The 16,582-nt window shown below is 36.0% G+C and overlaps 1 protein-coding gene across 2 annotated transcripts in view; it reads right to left on the bottom strand.

Moving 5' to 3' along the window:
* Window positions 1-16,582, bottom strand: part of SS18 (SS18 subunit of BAF chromatin remodeling complex) — a 76,084-nt gene that overhangs the window by 24,259 nt on the left and 35,243 nt on the right. For both annotated transcript variants that reach the window (XM_082852830.1, XM_082852829.1), the window contains exons 4-5: window positions 14,387-14,540; window positions 10,132-10,353 (exon numbers count right to left, since the gene is read on the bottom strand). In XM_082852830.1, the coding sequence (XP_082708956.1) occupies window positions 10,132-10,353; window positions 14,387-14,540 (376 nt within the window). The remainder of the gene's footprint in view (window positions 1-10,131; window positions 10,354-14,386; window positions 14,541-16,582) is intronic.

The following is a 16,582-nucleotide window of genomic DNA, read 5'->3' as shown; positions in this document are numbered from 1 at the left end:
CCCTGACATCATTCAAGATCAAGCCTAAAACGGCAGAGAATGGAGGAGGAGAGCACTGCTAAAACATGGTACTTTTCATCTTTTCCCTTGAAGCCTTATCCATTAAAAAAAATTTCGACTTCAATTCTGATTGTTTAGGAAGCATATTATTTTTCTTATGATAATGAAATATGCTACACTGGCAAATAAATGTATGTTATCTCTTGAGATACTAATGGAAATAAGAGAGCTAAATCTCAAAAGGTTACCCCCAAAATAAGTTCTAAAAATTTGTGCTACAGAGTGAAGATTATAAGTCTATTAAAATCATTTTCTACAAATAGTGACCTCACACATTACTGTATGCTTAAAGGTTACTCTTTATCTTTTACATAAATCATTCTGATGCTAAGATGAACTAAGAAGTGTGATACAAAGATCCTACTAATGTCTTAATTATAATATGCTTTTGTAAAAGTGTTTTAAAAGGACATGTAACAAATGTACATCACCACATTATTTCTTTCCATTTTGAGTTTCACACCCTAACAGATATTCTATGGAAACAATGTCCTATATCTTAAACAGATGTAAAATATTCCCAAATCACCGTATTTTACATTACTGGAATTCTTTGCTCCAATGAGACAGTTAATACTTAGTTTTGTCTCAAGTTACTTGTTCAAAAAGAACTATAAAGATAACAATAAGCTTTGCACAGCAACGGAGACCCAAAGCAGCCAAAACTGAACTAAAATAAATTAATTTAAAAAAATAAGCTTCAAATAATCTGTGAAGAATTTAGAACTATATAAGTTTTAAAATTCTATATACATATATACATACATGCATATATATTCATATCTTGAGATGCAAACCAATACACTAAAACTCTGTAAATCATACCATTAATCTATGAATTATTTTAAGTGAAGGTTAAAAATGACAGCTAACAGTTAATGAGCACTTATTATGGCCAGGCATTAAGCTAAGAGCTTTTTTTTTTTCTTGTTGCAGAGCACGGGCTCTAGGTGTGCAGGCTTCAGTAGTTATGGCACATGGGCTCAGTAGTTGTGGCGCACGGGCTTAGTTGCTACGCAGCATGTGGGATCTTCCCGGACCAGGGCTCGAACCCATGTCCCCTGCATTGGCAGGCGGATTCTTAACCACTGTGCCACCAGGGAAGCCCAAGCTAAGAGCTTTACGTCTATTATTTATCCTCCTCGAACCCTATGAAACATGTAGTATTGTTATCAACTTCACTTTACAAGTAAGAAAACTTAAGGCATACAAGCATTAAGAACCTTACCTAAAGTTGCATAGCTAGGAAATGGTGGTGAGAATTCTAAAGCCATGCTCTTAACCATTATGTGTACCTCTTCTTCGAAGTCAAATCATACTTCTCCCATGTAATATCTCCCAGGAAAACAGTTCTATGTAACATCATCACTCTAATAATAAAATCCTAGAATACAAGAAGTTTCTTCACTTCATCTATTATCTCTGTTATAGTGACCACGAAACCGCGTAGATAATACCTACTCCAAGCCTGTTTTCTTGTTCATGTTTCATCATCTACTGCTCACATTTTACTACTTGTTCCTTAACCATTCAGTCTCAAACTAAACCACTTACAGCTCTCATCTGAATGTATTACTAATGGTTTATTTGCAAGAAAAAAAATCCCTGTATTCCAGTAAATTCAATTAGCTCACCCACCTATTAAATAGCCACTTAAAGTGAACAGGATTCTTTACTTACCAAAAACGTACATCTGTCCTCATCAAGAGTTTCAAGCAGTTCATAATAAGACATTTAGATATAACACCAAGGATAAAAGAACATGAGCCAAGTAACTAAGAAAATCCCAGCACCTTAGTAAAGTCACTGTTAACTAGTACAAACTTAGCTGAATTTCCTAGAAACCAATGAAGAAATAGAACCATGATAATTTTATCTAGTAAAAAGAACAGTTCATTAAGAGATACAAACTTTTCATAACATGAAGTTTTTAGAGAAATCTCATGGAAGTATTAAAAAGTACTGAAACATAATAGTATCAATCAATAACTTCTGTTATTGTTAGTTTCTTCAGTAGCACAGACAATCCTTACATGTACTTCCTTACAGTAATTATTTCTTAAGGCTGTGGTTTTCAACTGTGGGTGATTTTGTCTCCAGGGGACATTCAGTAAAGTCTGGAGCCATTTTTGGTCATCGCAACTGGTGTGGGGGGTTGCTACTGTCACCTAGTGGGTACAGGACAGAAATACTGCTAAATATCTCACAATGCACAGGACAGGCCCCAACAACAAAGAATTATGCAGCTCAAAATGTCAATAGTGCTGAGTTAAGAAGTCCTGGATTCTCAAGGGCATAATTCTAAATCACAGGCATCTCTACAAACTAGTCTGAGAATTAGATTATGTATTCAGTTTTCTGGTGATTGAAAATTGGAAAAGGGATGTGTTGTGGCTTAATAAATCCAGCAAAGTAAAAAGCTAGGCAATCTCTTAGCCAACTTCTCTTAATAGTTTCAACTATACTATACAATATTAATTCGAAAACAAAGTCACTGTTAAACATCTATTGTAGAATGAAAGGCATTCCAAAAGCTCTAGATTTATGGGACACAAGTGACAATCTGTTGTGAAAGTAAGGTCCTATCTTGTCCAAGTAGAAAGCCATGGAGATGGGCTATATTAGAACATATAGCTTTGTGTCACTTAGCATGAAAGCTGAAAAGTTATGAACCATCAGGTACAGAAGAAATGATCCTGCCTAGAAAAAACTTCTGAGGGAATGGACTGTAAGTAAGTATGAACTTGGAATGTTTGTAAAAGGTAATTTCTAAAATTTACCCCCAGAGATTCTGATTTAGCAGGTATGGGGTGGAGCAGACAAATCTTGTTTTAACAACTACCCCAGATGATTCTGATCCCGGTAGTCTTAGGATCACACATTGAGACAGAGGTGTAATGGAAAAAAAGGAACCAATTGTCCCCTTTTACCATAAAAGCAACCAGATTATAGTTCATGCAAAATGGTTAAACTGGATTAGAACTGCATCCCATAAGGGCACCTAGGATGTTAGCTATAAAATGAATCCCAAGGAGTAAATGTTACGAATACATCAAAACCCAGTGAATGATACACTTAAGATTGGTGCACTTCATTGCATGTAAATATTACCTAAAGAAAAAACTATTAAAAGAAAAAAGAAAAATTTTTAAACGTTGAGCTCTAATGATATGCAGACTAAAGTATTCATGGGTAAAGTGTACTAACATCTGCAAGTTACTCTGAAATGCATTCTGAAAAAGATGCTATTAATGGATGAGTAGATGGATGGACAGATAGACAGTTAAAAAATAATTCAACTAGAAAACGGGCAAAAGACATGAAGAGACATTTCACTGAAGAGGATATAGAGATGGCAAATAAGCACATGAAAAGATGTCCAGTATCAGTAGCCATTGGGGAGATGCAAATTAGGACCACAATGAGATGTAGTCTACTACACATTTTTAGAACAGCTAAGATAAAAAAGAAAAAAACTGACAATACCAAATGCTGGCAAGGACTTGGAAAAAGCAGATCTCTCACACATTGCTGGTGGGATGGTAAAATGGTAGTTACTTTGGTGATCACTTTGGCAGTTTCTAAAAAAACTGAATATATAACTTATCATATGACCCAGCAATAGCACTCCTGGTTATTTATCCCAGAAAAATGAAAACTAATGTCCAAACAAAAACATTATCATGTACACGACTGTTCAGAGCATCTTTATTTGTAAAAGCCAAAAACTAGAAACTGAAATGTCCCTCAACAGATGAATGGTTAAACAAACTGTGGTACAGCCATAACATGGAATACTACTCCGCAACAAAAAGGAATGAACAACTGATACATGCAACAAGTTGAATAAATATTAATCATGCTGAGTAAAAAAAGCCAATCTCAAAAGGCTGCACACTGCATGATACCATTTATGTAGCATTCTGAAAATGACAAAATAATAGAAATGGAGAGAAGAGCAACAGTGGTTGCCAGGGCTTAAAGATGATTGAAAGGAGGATAAACAGGATCTCTCTATATTACCTCTGCAACTTCCTGTAAACCTACAATTATTTCAAAATAAAAAATATTAAAAAATGAGTCATAATGAAACTAAATTTATAATCTGTTGAATAGAAATTCATCTGGATTCTGTCTCCCAAACCTGAAAGGTTTTGGTATAACTGACAATCATCTGTTTTCTCTGACAGTAGAAATTCTCTGTCATCATGGAATGACAGCCAATGGATGACAATACAACAGACAAGGATGCTAGTTTTCTAATTTGTTACAGCAGCAGGAAATCTAGCTAATCTATCAGTTAACAAATAGGATAAAATAGTGAACAAAAACATGACACAGTTCCTGAATTCATAGAACTTAAAGAGTCTAGGGAATAATAATTAAACAGATATTTACAAATAATTATGTAATTACAGGTACTCAAACTGTTGCTACAAAGAGCCTAAGTACAGGTTACTTACTATCCATAAGTGGACTGTACCCTGTCTGTGGAGTAATTTAAAACTTATAGTCTAAGATTATATAGGTGATTTTATTTTATGCTCTATGCTTTTCCTTCTTTTCCAAATTTTTCATATTAAATATTTTATAACCAGAAAAATGTCATCAGTGGGGGAAAGATTACAATCTTGAAAAACCCATCCAATATAGGAATAATGATCAAATGTTTAAACAAAGCATCTAGTCCGAACTACAATGTAATGGTTGTGTATACCTAAACTGTAACAAAAAGAAACTTGCAATATTACCAATGTTGATTTACCAATTTTTTTTTTTTCCCCCGTACACGGGCCTCTCACTGTTGTGGCCTCTCCAGTTGTGGAGCACAGGCTCTGGGCGCACAGGCTCAGTGGCCATGGCTCACGGGTCCAGCCGCTCCAGGGCATGTGGGGTCTTCCCGGACCGGGGCACGAACCCGCATCCCCTGCATCGGCAGGCGGACTCTCAACCACTGCGCCACCAGGGAAGCCCAATTTACCAATTTTTACAGTGAAGAAAGATGAGTGTATGCACAGTTCTCACTCACTCAAATCCACTATGGAGGTACACATGATATTTCTATGGAATAAAATGTTTGAAATAATTCTTTCATTTGTAGATATTCTATGTTGTACTTGAAATTCAGTATAATATCACAGTGCTTTTTTATATTGAAGATTTACTAAATTTATTAAACTGAGGATTCCTAAAGCTTCTGAACCTGGTTGGCGGGAGCTCTGAATCATGCCCAGAGGGACCAGAGACTGGAGACTGAGATAGACACCGTGAGCAGTCAATCAATCAATCAATCAAATCTACATAATGGAGCCCCAATATAAACTCTGAACATGGATGGAGGTTCGGGTGAATTCCCCTGGTTACCAATACTCTGTGTGTCACACGCTGGACCAGGAGAGCAAAGCATCCTGACTGCATGAGGAAAGAAACTCTGCATTCATACGTCTTCTGGATTCTTCCCTTGGCTGACGTTAATCTGTATCCTTTCACTGTAATAAATCATAACTCTAAGTATAACAACTTTTAGTGAGTTCTGTGAGTCTTTCCAGCAAATCACTGAACTTGAGAGTAGTTTTGGGAACCCTAAACTTGTAACTGGTGTCAGATATGAAGCCAACCTTGGGGACTGTTCCCGGTAACTCTGCAGTGGGCTAGGCTCAGAGGTGACAGAAGTCTTGGGGACTTTGACCTCAAACTCCTCCCAGCAGCTCAAATACATTGCTCCTGCAATTGTTCCTTTCCTCACTCTCTTGCAGCATCAATTCCCCTCTCTCCAATGGATCATTCCTATCAGTATACAAACATCATTTAGTATCTTCCCATCTTTAGTTCGAAAAGATGCTAGCTCCTAACTGTCATGATGTAACTGATGATTCGGAGCTAGCGTCTTTTCTATAGCTTGGCAAATTGGCATATTCCTTTTTAAGTATAGACCAACTTCCAGGGCTTCCCTGGTGGCGCAGTAGTTAAGAACCCACCTGCCAATGCAGGGGACAAGGGTTTGATCCCTGGTCCCGGAAGATCCCACATGCTGCAGAACATCTAAGCCCATGCACCACAACTACTGAGCCTGCGACTAGGGCCTGTGAGCCACAACTACTGAGCCCACGTGCTGCAACTACTGAAGGCCACGTGCCTAGAGCCTGTGCTCCATAACCAGAGAAGCCACCACAATGAGAAGCCTGTGCACCACAACGAAGAGTAGTCCCTGCCTGCTGCAACTAGAAAAAGCCCGCGTGCAGCAACGAAGACCCAATGCAGCCAAAAATAAATAAATTTTTAAAAAAGAGTGCAGATCAACTTCCAACGGTTTATCCTTTGCGCTTTCAATGTTATGAAATGTCTCCAAGACTTTCCTTAATGCAAAATATTTTGCTAGTCTCGCTTTCTCTGGGACATCTTCGTTCTTTCATCACAGCCAGTTTCCTCATTTACGTCAGCAAGTTCACCTTCACTGAGGACCTGCAATGCAGATCTAGAGTCTCTCAAATGGCAGCAGTGTCAACATTCCCAAAGTCAGCAATTCCTTCTCTAATTCTACTTACAAAGGACTTGGATTTATTTCCCGTAGTATTACTTTTCATTTCTTTGTTAGACTTTTACCTTTGTTGGCCAAGGCCCTCTTTGAATTATCTATTTTTATAAAATAACATGTATCTCTGGGAGCCAAGAAAGCAACACAACTCCATGCTTTGCTGTTATGTGCATAACTGATGGATGCACAGTGATCAATCACTGACAGAATCTGAAAGTGACGTGAATGGTCATCGATCATGACAATCATAAATACAGTGATTTGTGGACTGAGGAGACAGCAGCCAAGTTTGTGCTTTTGCAACTACTCACAGTTAATACCCCGTGGTAAGTGAACTCTGAACCATGTTGTTCGGCAACAGGTGTTATTTAACTAAATTGTGGTAACAGAAGTTCATGCATATCAGAACTTTGCAACAGCAGGCCTGCCTGTATTTCCAAAGGATGTGTTTCCTCATGCACGGAATGAGGATAATAACAGTAGCTACTAACCAAAGATGTGTACAGCTCTGATCAGATAATAAACCACTGTACAATAAGAGTAAATATAACAATCCTGGCTATGGTAATACATACTTTTTGCCCTTCATATTTACAATAATAAAGGTACTGAAAGAAAAATTTCCCACTACTCTAATGCCAAGTCTCTAGATCAGATCATTATCACTTGCAACTTATTAGCTAAATGAATCAAAACTTTCTTAATACTATTCAAACAAAATTAAAGCCAGAAATAAATTAGATCTTATGGTTAAAAAAGACAATAGCCAATAAACTGATCTTGAGTTTTTATTACAAAAAAAAAAAACTACCTTGTTTATTCTAACTGATTTTATGTAAAGTATACAATTACCGAATTAGGATTTTTAAATGCTATCATCTCACTTAATCTTACTTAAAGAAATTGAGTGAGTGAGTCAAAGATCCCACACACGGTAATCTATGGGGCCAAGACTTGGATCCAAGTCTGAAGAATTATATACCATACCCGGAACTTGTGAATACATGCTTTAACACAAATATAACAATTTGTGAAAATCCTTATATTTGAATACGGAATAAGTAAGTAAAATGGTGTTAAATGTGAAAAGCGATAATCACTAATGCCTGGGAATGAAAACTGCTGATTCTACCAAATGCTATCTGTTGGTCCAGAAAGCCTTACTATTCCAATTTGACTTTTAAAGAAACATCTTTAAGGCACTAACTCTGTCTTTCCAGGTTATCATATAACATCTGGTTTCAGTTCCTATTCACTGAAGAGACAGATTTGTATGCCTACCCTCAGGTTTTGTTCTAGGCACCAGAACAAAACAGTGTGAACAAAAGAGGCAAACTTCTCCCTTTCTGGAGCTTTCTGAATTCCAGTGGAGCTTACGCTCTCTCTCCATGAGTGAGTAGATCCAATACGTAAGAAGACAGTGATTCACTCTGAACACAGGTCTTACTCCTAAAGTTCAAAGTGATGGTCACTGAACTTTATCTGGATAACAGTGAGAATAACATGGAAAGTTTGTTGGATTGACTATTTACAACATTTTCCTAGCAATTTAAGAAAGAAATTAACATTAAAAACTTGTTAAACCTTTCACCTAAAAGCAGTAGTCCTCATAAGAAAACTTACAGGGAAATATTCTGCTAAAATAATAAACCTAAATGCTGAATTAAAAAATATTTCAGTTTTCTCAATTCACAGATATGTATAAAACCACAACTAAAAAAAATAAATAAAACTACAACTAAAAGTAGGCACCAATTACAATGCCACTGTCATCTAAACTCATTTTTCTTTTAAAGCTAAAAAAAAGTAACTGTTGAAATTTGTATAATGACCATGAACATAGTAATATATAATCAGTAAATTTAATAGGGCCAACTTTTTGAGCAGCTTTTTGAAATGACATGTTTTGTGTGGTAGGTCTACATGTTTTTATCATATTAGCCTTTGCATTAATATGTTTTTTCTTTAATTTTTCACATAGGGAATACAGTCAATAATATTTAACAATTTTGTTCAATGACAGTTGGTAACTAGACTTATCGTGGTGATCATTTCATAATGTGTGAAAATATCGAATCATGATGTTGTACACCTGAAACTAATATTGTATGTTAATTATAACTCAATAAAAGAAAAATAATTTTAGTTAAAAAAATAGAAAGACTAGTTGGTCCCTATGTTTTGAACAAAAAATTCCTATAAACACTTCAAGTCCTTTCTCCAAAAACAGTTAACTATTTTCTACATACACACTGCTGCATTATTTTTTCTTCTTCAGATCTTATAATGTCATATCAAACCATGCTGCAGCAACATCCACTTTTGCGCACATCCTACCTTTCCTTAACTATAGTTTCTAAGAAGTGTACCATAACTACGGTGGTTGCTGTAAAGAATCAGTATCAATTTTTCTGCTTTTTCCTGGTAACCAAACTGTACAGAGAAACATCTGAACCCCCTTCTGATCTAGCACTGACTGGATCTTGCTGTTGTTTTGAACCTTTAATTGATAGAATAAAAAAAAAAAAAATACTCCACCATGGGCACTGAACAACTTTTGCGGGGAAAAATGGAGCAAGTGCCAGTTTTGTGAAGCTGCATCCATTGACAATTTGTTCAATTATCTCCCTTTGTTTCCGGTGTATTTTATCTAAATTACAGAAAATATCTTTATTAATATTTTAAAATTACAATATATTATTTCATCAAAAATCATGATCAACAGATTAACTTCCTTTTTCTGGGTGTACTCTGGTGATGTGTTTTTCGTAAGCAAAATCTAGAAAATTTTATTGCAAATACATTTAATTCTATCTTAGACTCTTAACCTCACCGCATTTAGTAACTGAAATAGCTTTAGGCTGGCAACAGGCCAAATGTTTTCCCAGGCAATTAGCAGAACAGAGCGCCACTTACTGGTTTTTAGTTATTATTCACAAGAATACTTAAAAGAGAAACATGATAACAATTTCATTCTCTGAGGCTGGTAATAAACTTTAATAGACTTCACGCCACTCTAAGAATATAAGAAAACAGCAGCACCTCCACTGAACATTCTAATAGCAAACTATGTTAAAATTACCTTTAATGCTGAAACACAGCATCAGAAAACATTAAATCAATGGAAATTCATAGAAATTAATATATTCTTCACAAGTAAAATGAACCACAGAACAGATGTTTTTTAAGGAGTGTACTTACAAAGATAAAATTGTATTTTCTCAGTTTTCTAGCTCTAACCAAATGTTTGGTTATTCATTGATTAGCTTAAAAATCCAAAAATATAAAATCTCAAACTGTCCAAAGACATAAAAATAAATAAGCTTAAAAAGCTAAATTGAGCATTTTAATTTCTAAATGTAAAAGGAAAAAATTATTTTAAGTTGGTTTCGAACTTGATGTTCCTTTTCTATGGGTATTATTGTTCCTCACTTCAAACTTGTAATTTTGCAAATCAGCTAACATTTTGAAAAAACTGTTCGATTTTCGAAGGCTAATTGAGCATCCTAGTCAAGAATTTTATAAAGCTTACTTACCTTGGTTTGGTTGAATATTCATATTTGGTCTAGGGCCATAGTTTCCCATTGGCTGCCCTTGACTCATGGTCATCTGGTTCTGTACCGGCATGCTCTGGGACGATGGCACGGAATGGCTATAACCTCCCATGGACCCGTGGCTACTTGAAGGCATATTCATGGAACTGTTTGTCATATTGAGTTGATTGGGTCCAGGTCCCTGCATAGGCATATGGTTAGGCCCTTTGAAGAAAAGTGATCAGAACCAAAATATGAAAGTTAAATAGATGACCTATACAAAAGTACCTTAAAAAGCTTATTTATTTTTTTGCATTAATGTAACAAGAGCACAAACAATAACTTGAGTATTTAATCAATAGCAAACAAAGTAAATGCTTTACATGAATGATAGCAAATACTGTGAGGTAGACATTATTATCATTTTTACAGATTAAGAAACTGTTGCTTTTGAAAAGCCAGGAACATCCTGGAAAAAAAAAAAAGAGTAATGAAGGAGGACTTGCTTTGTAAGAGATCAAAACATATAAAGCTGAATTAAAACTATGTAATATTAACACATAAATGCAGATCAATAAACCTAGAGCACAGTCTGAAAGTGACCGAAATGCATAATTTGGTAAATAACAATGGCGCTGACGTTAAGTATCAATGAGCAAAAGAAAAGATAATTCAATAAATGATGTTTAACAACTGAGTAGATATCTGGAAAAATACAGGTTGGGTCCCTACCACATTCCTTCTACCAAAACTAAGTCCAGATGAATAAAAAAATTAAACATTAAAAAAGAAGAAAAAGCAAAGAAATCATAACAGAGTATTGCAAAACAGAGAATTTTAAAAATAATCTTGGACTGTAAGGGCCTTTTTAAGTATGCCAAAAAACCCAGAACCATAAAAGATTTATAAAGTAGAGTACATAAAAATAAAACATTTGCACATGACCAACAAAACAAAATTAAGTAATAAAAAGATAAACTGGGAAAAAATTATTTACAAGAAATATCACAGACCAAACTACTTACTTAACATATAAAGCAAGTAAAAGACCACCAGCAGTAAAAGGGCCAAGTATATGAATGATCACTTCACAAGAAAACTACAAAAGGGGTCATAAAACATGAGAAAATTGCTTGCTTTATTTAATATAATAAAAAGGCAAATTAAAACTATGAGATCCATTTTTCACCTATTAGATTTACAAAGATCAAAAGTTTTGTTCCAATTATATTATGAAGAAGCACTTTCATACTTTGTTGAGAGAATATAAATGTATAAATAAGTCTACTATAAATTGGTCTACTATTTTTATGTAGACCAATATGGTAATAACTACCATATTTTAAAATACATATACCTTTAGGGCTTCCCTGGTGGCGCAGTGCAGGGGAAGTGGTGCTAATGCAGGGGACACGGGTTTGAGCCCTGGTCCAGGAAGATCCGACATGCCTCGGAGCAACTAAGCCCATGCACCATAACTACTGAGCCTGCATGCCACAACTACTGAGCCCGCGTGTCACAACTACTGAAGCCTGCGCGCCTAAAGCCCGTGCTCCGCAACGAGAAGCCACCACAATGAGAAGCCCACACACCGAAACGAAGAGTAGCCCCCTGAAACTAAAGAAAGCTTGCATGCAGCAACAAGGACCCAGCGCAGCCATAAATGAATGAATGAATGAATGAATGAATGAATAAAAATAAAATGCATATACCTTTAACCTAGCAATTTCAGTTCTAGGAACTTATCCTATAAATATACAAGTTTTTGTGTGTGTACGTATATGGATGCAAAATTTTATCTGTTTACTTATTTATTTATATTTTACAGGCATAGTCACAAGAGCATAATTTTTAACACCAAAAGACTAGAAATAACCTATATTTCTATCAGAAGGGAACTGTCCAAGTAAATTAGAGGCATCCATAAAAAAGAATGTAATGCAGTCATCAAAAGGAATGAGGCAGCTCTTTATATACCGAGTGGTCTCCAAAATATATGTTTATATACTCATGGTCTCCAAGAGAAACCTTTAAGAGGTAAAAAAATGGTATCTAGTAATATCTACTATATGCTACCATTTGTGTTTTTAAAAAAAGAATAAGAAGAAAGAAAATAGAATGTATACATGCATATGCATATGTTTTTCAAGGATAACTGGGTACCAATGCCTGTCTAGAACAAAGAGTCTGGGTAGGTAGGTAGGGGCTGTATGCGCCTTTTTGTACCTTTTTTATTTTGGTGCCATAGATACGTATTATCTATTTTTTTTTAATCAATTAATTTTTTTTAAAAGGAATCTAAGACTAAGAGGATATACGAACAAATCAAACAGCATATAAGAAGCACTACAACTTACATTATAAAATAAAATATTAAAAACAAAACTAAAATCGGAAATTAAAAGCCTAGCTACAAATTTGTGTGCATAAAAAGGTTGGCTAAATACTATACAAAACTTATTAAATAAAGACAATATAAGTAACTGGACCTCCAATTTCTCCTACACCTAACTGTAAACTCTCCAACTATAAATTGTTTTAGAAGCTCTATGGTATTCTGGACAATCTAGGTCATAAGTGGTTGAAAATCTCTGGCTCATAAAGAGTATATCTTACTCCAGACAGCCTTACACAAAAACGAAGATGTCACGTTAACAATAATTATATTGCTGCTGCTTGCTTCCTCAGCCTTAGGCTTGAATGTTATCTGGAGAACTTGAGTCAAAATCCTAATTAAAGATACCACTGGGCTTCCCTGGTGGCGCAGTGGTTGGGAGTCCGCCTGCCAATGCAGGGGACATGGGTTCGTGCCCTGGTCTGGGAAGATCCAACATGCCGCGGAGCGGCTAGGCCTGTGAGCCATGGCCACTGAGCCTGCACGTCCAGAGCCTGTGCTCCGCAACAGGAGAGGCCACAACAGTGAGAGGCCCGTGTACCGCAAAAAAAAAAGAAAAAAAAAAAGGTACCACCATAAAAAGTCACAAAACTCCTCTAACATGTGCTAGTGCTAACCTGCATTAGCACTACCCCACCAGTTTTAAAAACAATGTGTCCTAATGAGCTAGATGTGGATTAAGCAAGAAGCTTGCTTCTGACCACAACCAGACAAGTAGTTACCTCTTTATTCCTACCTCCACATGGTAGAAGGCCACTGGGCCATGACCGTGGAAGCATTGGCAGGAAAGAGAAGGTTGCCACCAAGACACCACAGCCCTCCTACATGACCCATCACACATCAATCTCCTATAAGCCAGGCTATCTGGCCTCTTTTGCTCTGTGCTCTCTTTTGCTTCATTTTTTACACCCATAGTCCCTGGACACCAATGCTACCAACCAACATAATCAGTTAAGACAACACTATCCTAAGGATGCTAATATTACTAATTTAAAAAATAAATTGCTCTGTTATTTTAATTTACTCTCTTTATTGCTATTTGTTTAATACTTTCTTTTTGTTAATGAAAACAACCTTTGTCTTTAGAAAGTAAAAATATGAATTATAGGTATGGGTGTGACTGATGTTACAAAAACAAAATAGTTTAAAGATACTGATACTTTGCAGATTAAAAATTCAAACCAGCAAAAGGTAACTAAATAAGCATCCAATGGTCTCAAGGATATTTTAAGCGGCTCTAAACTTAAAATGGATAAATAGTAAATGGTTCATTATATAAGAAACCTGACACTTTTCAGCTTTTAATTTTGCTTCAATATCAATTTCCATATTTCTACTATACTATAAACATATGTATTCATAAAAATGCATACTCAGTTTCAAAAGACCAATGAGGAAATACTAAATACATGAGCACTTTAGAGCCTGTTTTGTTTTTTCTCCCCATGTGTCTTTTCCAGCAATACTGTTTCTGAGACCAATAAATTTTTAAGTAAATACAAAACTCAGAGAAATGTTACACATTTTTATAAACAGATCTTAATTCTTAAGCCATGGCACAATGCCTTTTTTCCCCCAAAAGCTTCTAAAGCCAGCTGTATTGCATAGTTTCAGACAGACTAAATTTAGCCAGTTCTGTTCATCAGAGGAATGCTGTGTGTCAGCTACATCAAAGCCCAAGGGCAGCCTGATAAACACTGAATACAGGTCACGTAGCTCTGTAGCTAACAAACTCTAAGAGAGCTTGGACTCGGGGGCATTCAAAGCAGTTTTGTCATCAACAATCTAGTATCCCTTGAGCCCCCACGTCGTTTCAGTTGCTAAGCAACTCCGGTGTTAATGTCTTAGAGGAGAAAAACTTACCAGGCATCTGGCCGTTCATCTGGTTCTGCATGTGTGGTGCAGGAGGACCCCCAGCTACCATTCCATCTGAAGGCATGTTGTGTGAGCGTGGAGGTGGGGGAGGGCCGCTCTGATTCATCCCTCCAGGACCCATAGGCATATTCTGTGTGGGTGGCTGAAAGAAGACAGTTTAGTAAAATAAGAAAAACAGTCAGACTAATATACCAAAGATGCATATGGTGTAACAGTTGCCTATACTATTCAGTTGAATAGGGACAAAAACACAAATGCATGTCAACTTATTCTAATGCATTTTAATCATGGACTTAACAACATCATATTTAATATGCTTCACAAGATTCAAAAGACTTCACAAGACTGTTAGCATGAATATATCATCCGACCACCTTAGACCAAAAGAACACCATGATTCAAGTATATTCTACTTTACAGTGAAAATTAAAAATTATAACATTCTATACAAAAAGAATTCTTATTTATTTATGTATAAGGATTTCTAATGTGCCCACTATTGTTGTTATTTAAATTATGTTTTAAAAATTAAGTCTCCTTTCATTATTAATATATTTGGATATATTTACTATTAATGATGAATTTTACCTGAAAAGATACAGTAACAAAAGACTAAGGACCAGAAGCTTCAAAATGTGATATATTTTATACTGTTTGAGGAGGGGGAGTGGTTTTGGAGGGGAAATGTTTTAAACCACAAAGACTCAGCTCAGCCCAACATTTTTGTGCCGACTACTCCTATGGATTGGAAACATTACTGATGGCCTCCAAGGGTACAGAGACAGCTGCCTCAAAAGGATGCCTTTGGCAAATTTCCTAATGAAAGTGTGAAAAAAATCACTGACTAACCTTGAGAGTTCACAAAAGGGCGAAAGGAAAAACACAGATACAAGGTGCTCTATAACACCTGGCTCCCTTCTTGGGAATATCTGGGTAGAGAAAGCACATAGTTTCTTTCCAAACCCCAGTTTTTTAATCCTACAAGAGGATAGGGAAGTATTGTTCTTTACAAATCTATTTCTGCCTCTTTCTCTACTTGTCTATGTTTTAAACATAATGTCCATTCCTAGAACTTCAGTCATTCTCTTCCTCCCGTATGTTTACTGTGTCTGTACCACCCAGATTTTGCAAACACAATCCTCCCTGGCATACTTACCAGATATACATTGTTCTTTAGACATCACAGTAAACACTCAAATCTCCAACCACCTAATAACCACTAACATTTACAAAATTAACCAAGTACTACTCTAATAGCACTCGTTCCAAATTCATAATCTTCACTACTACTACTACTAAATCCAATCCAATAATTGCTCATTAAATATTTTCTCTTCAATTCTTATCTTAAATTCTTCATCCAATTTGTATTCTTTAAACACTTTGTTCCATTTTCAAAAAACTTACTAAATATCAACTTAGTGTCACATATCTCACTTTAAATCATCCTTTACCATCCTTCAATATTGCTGACTTGGCCCTCTTGCTTGAAAATAAAATTCCTTTCTCCTATATCCTTGTCCAGATTTTCTCTTGAAAATTCATGCTCTCACTCTCAATAGGTATCAGTTTTTCATTTTCTTGTGATTCAATTCATGAAACATCAATATGCGTGGTTCCCATCATAACAGACTAGCTTGTACCAAACCAACCCTCTTGCTAATAAAAGTTATAAAATCTAGACAAATGTAGAAACCATCTGAAGGCACTGAAGAGTAATGTACACAGAGAGGAACAAGAGGGGGCTACAACTCTTTAAAGAAGGGAAAAATAGAAAATCAGCCCCATAATCAACTTGGCTTTTCCTTTACTTTGCTGTATAACCGGAAAATAGAGTCTAAGTAGAAAGTGGCAGTCCTACTAGACTGAGAGAAGACAGAATTTTTGGCTAACAGAGAGCTGGAAATTAAAGAACCAAGTTCCAGAGAGGAAGAAACACAAAGAGGGGTAAATTCAAGAAAACTAGCAGAAAACAGCAGTTCGGAAGCAAAAGAGCTGAAAAGAGATTTCAGCTTCTGCCCAGTTCGAGGGAGACGAAGATTGGAGTGTAGGCCCCACCAAATCAGAAGGACCTTCAAAAACAATTCAGTCTCTCTGTTGAGACTTCAAAAAAGCCTCTCCGGGCTTTCCTGGTGGCGCAGTGGTTGGGAGTCCGCCTGCCGATGCAGGGGACACGGGTTCGTG

Source organism: Leucopleurus acutus (assembly GCF_964270905.1).
Source record: "Leucopleurus acutus genome assembly, chromosome: 13".
Taxonomy (NCBI): Eukaryota; Metazoa; Chordata; class Mammalia; order Artiodactyla; family Delphinidae; genus Leucopleurus; species Leucopleurus acutus.
Note: the sequence above shows the minus strand (reverse complement) of the source record. Positions and strands in the feature narration are given on the sequence as shown.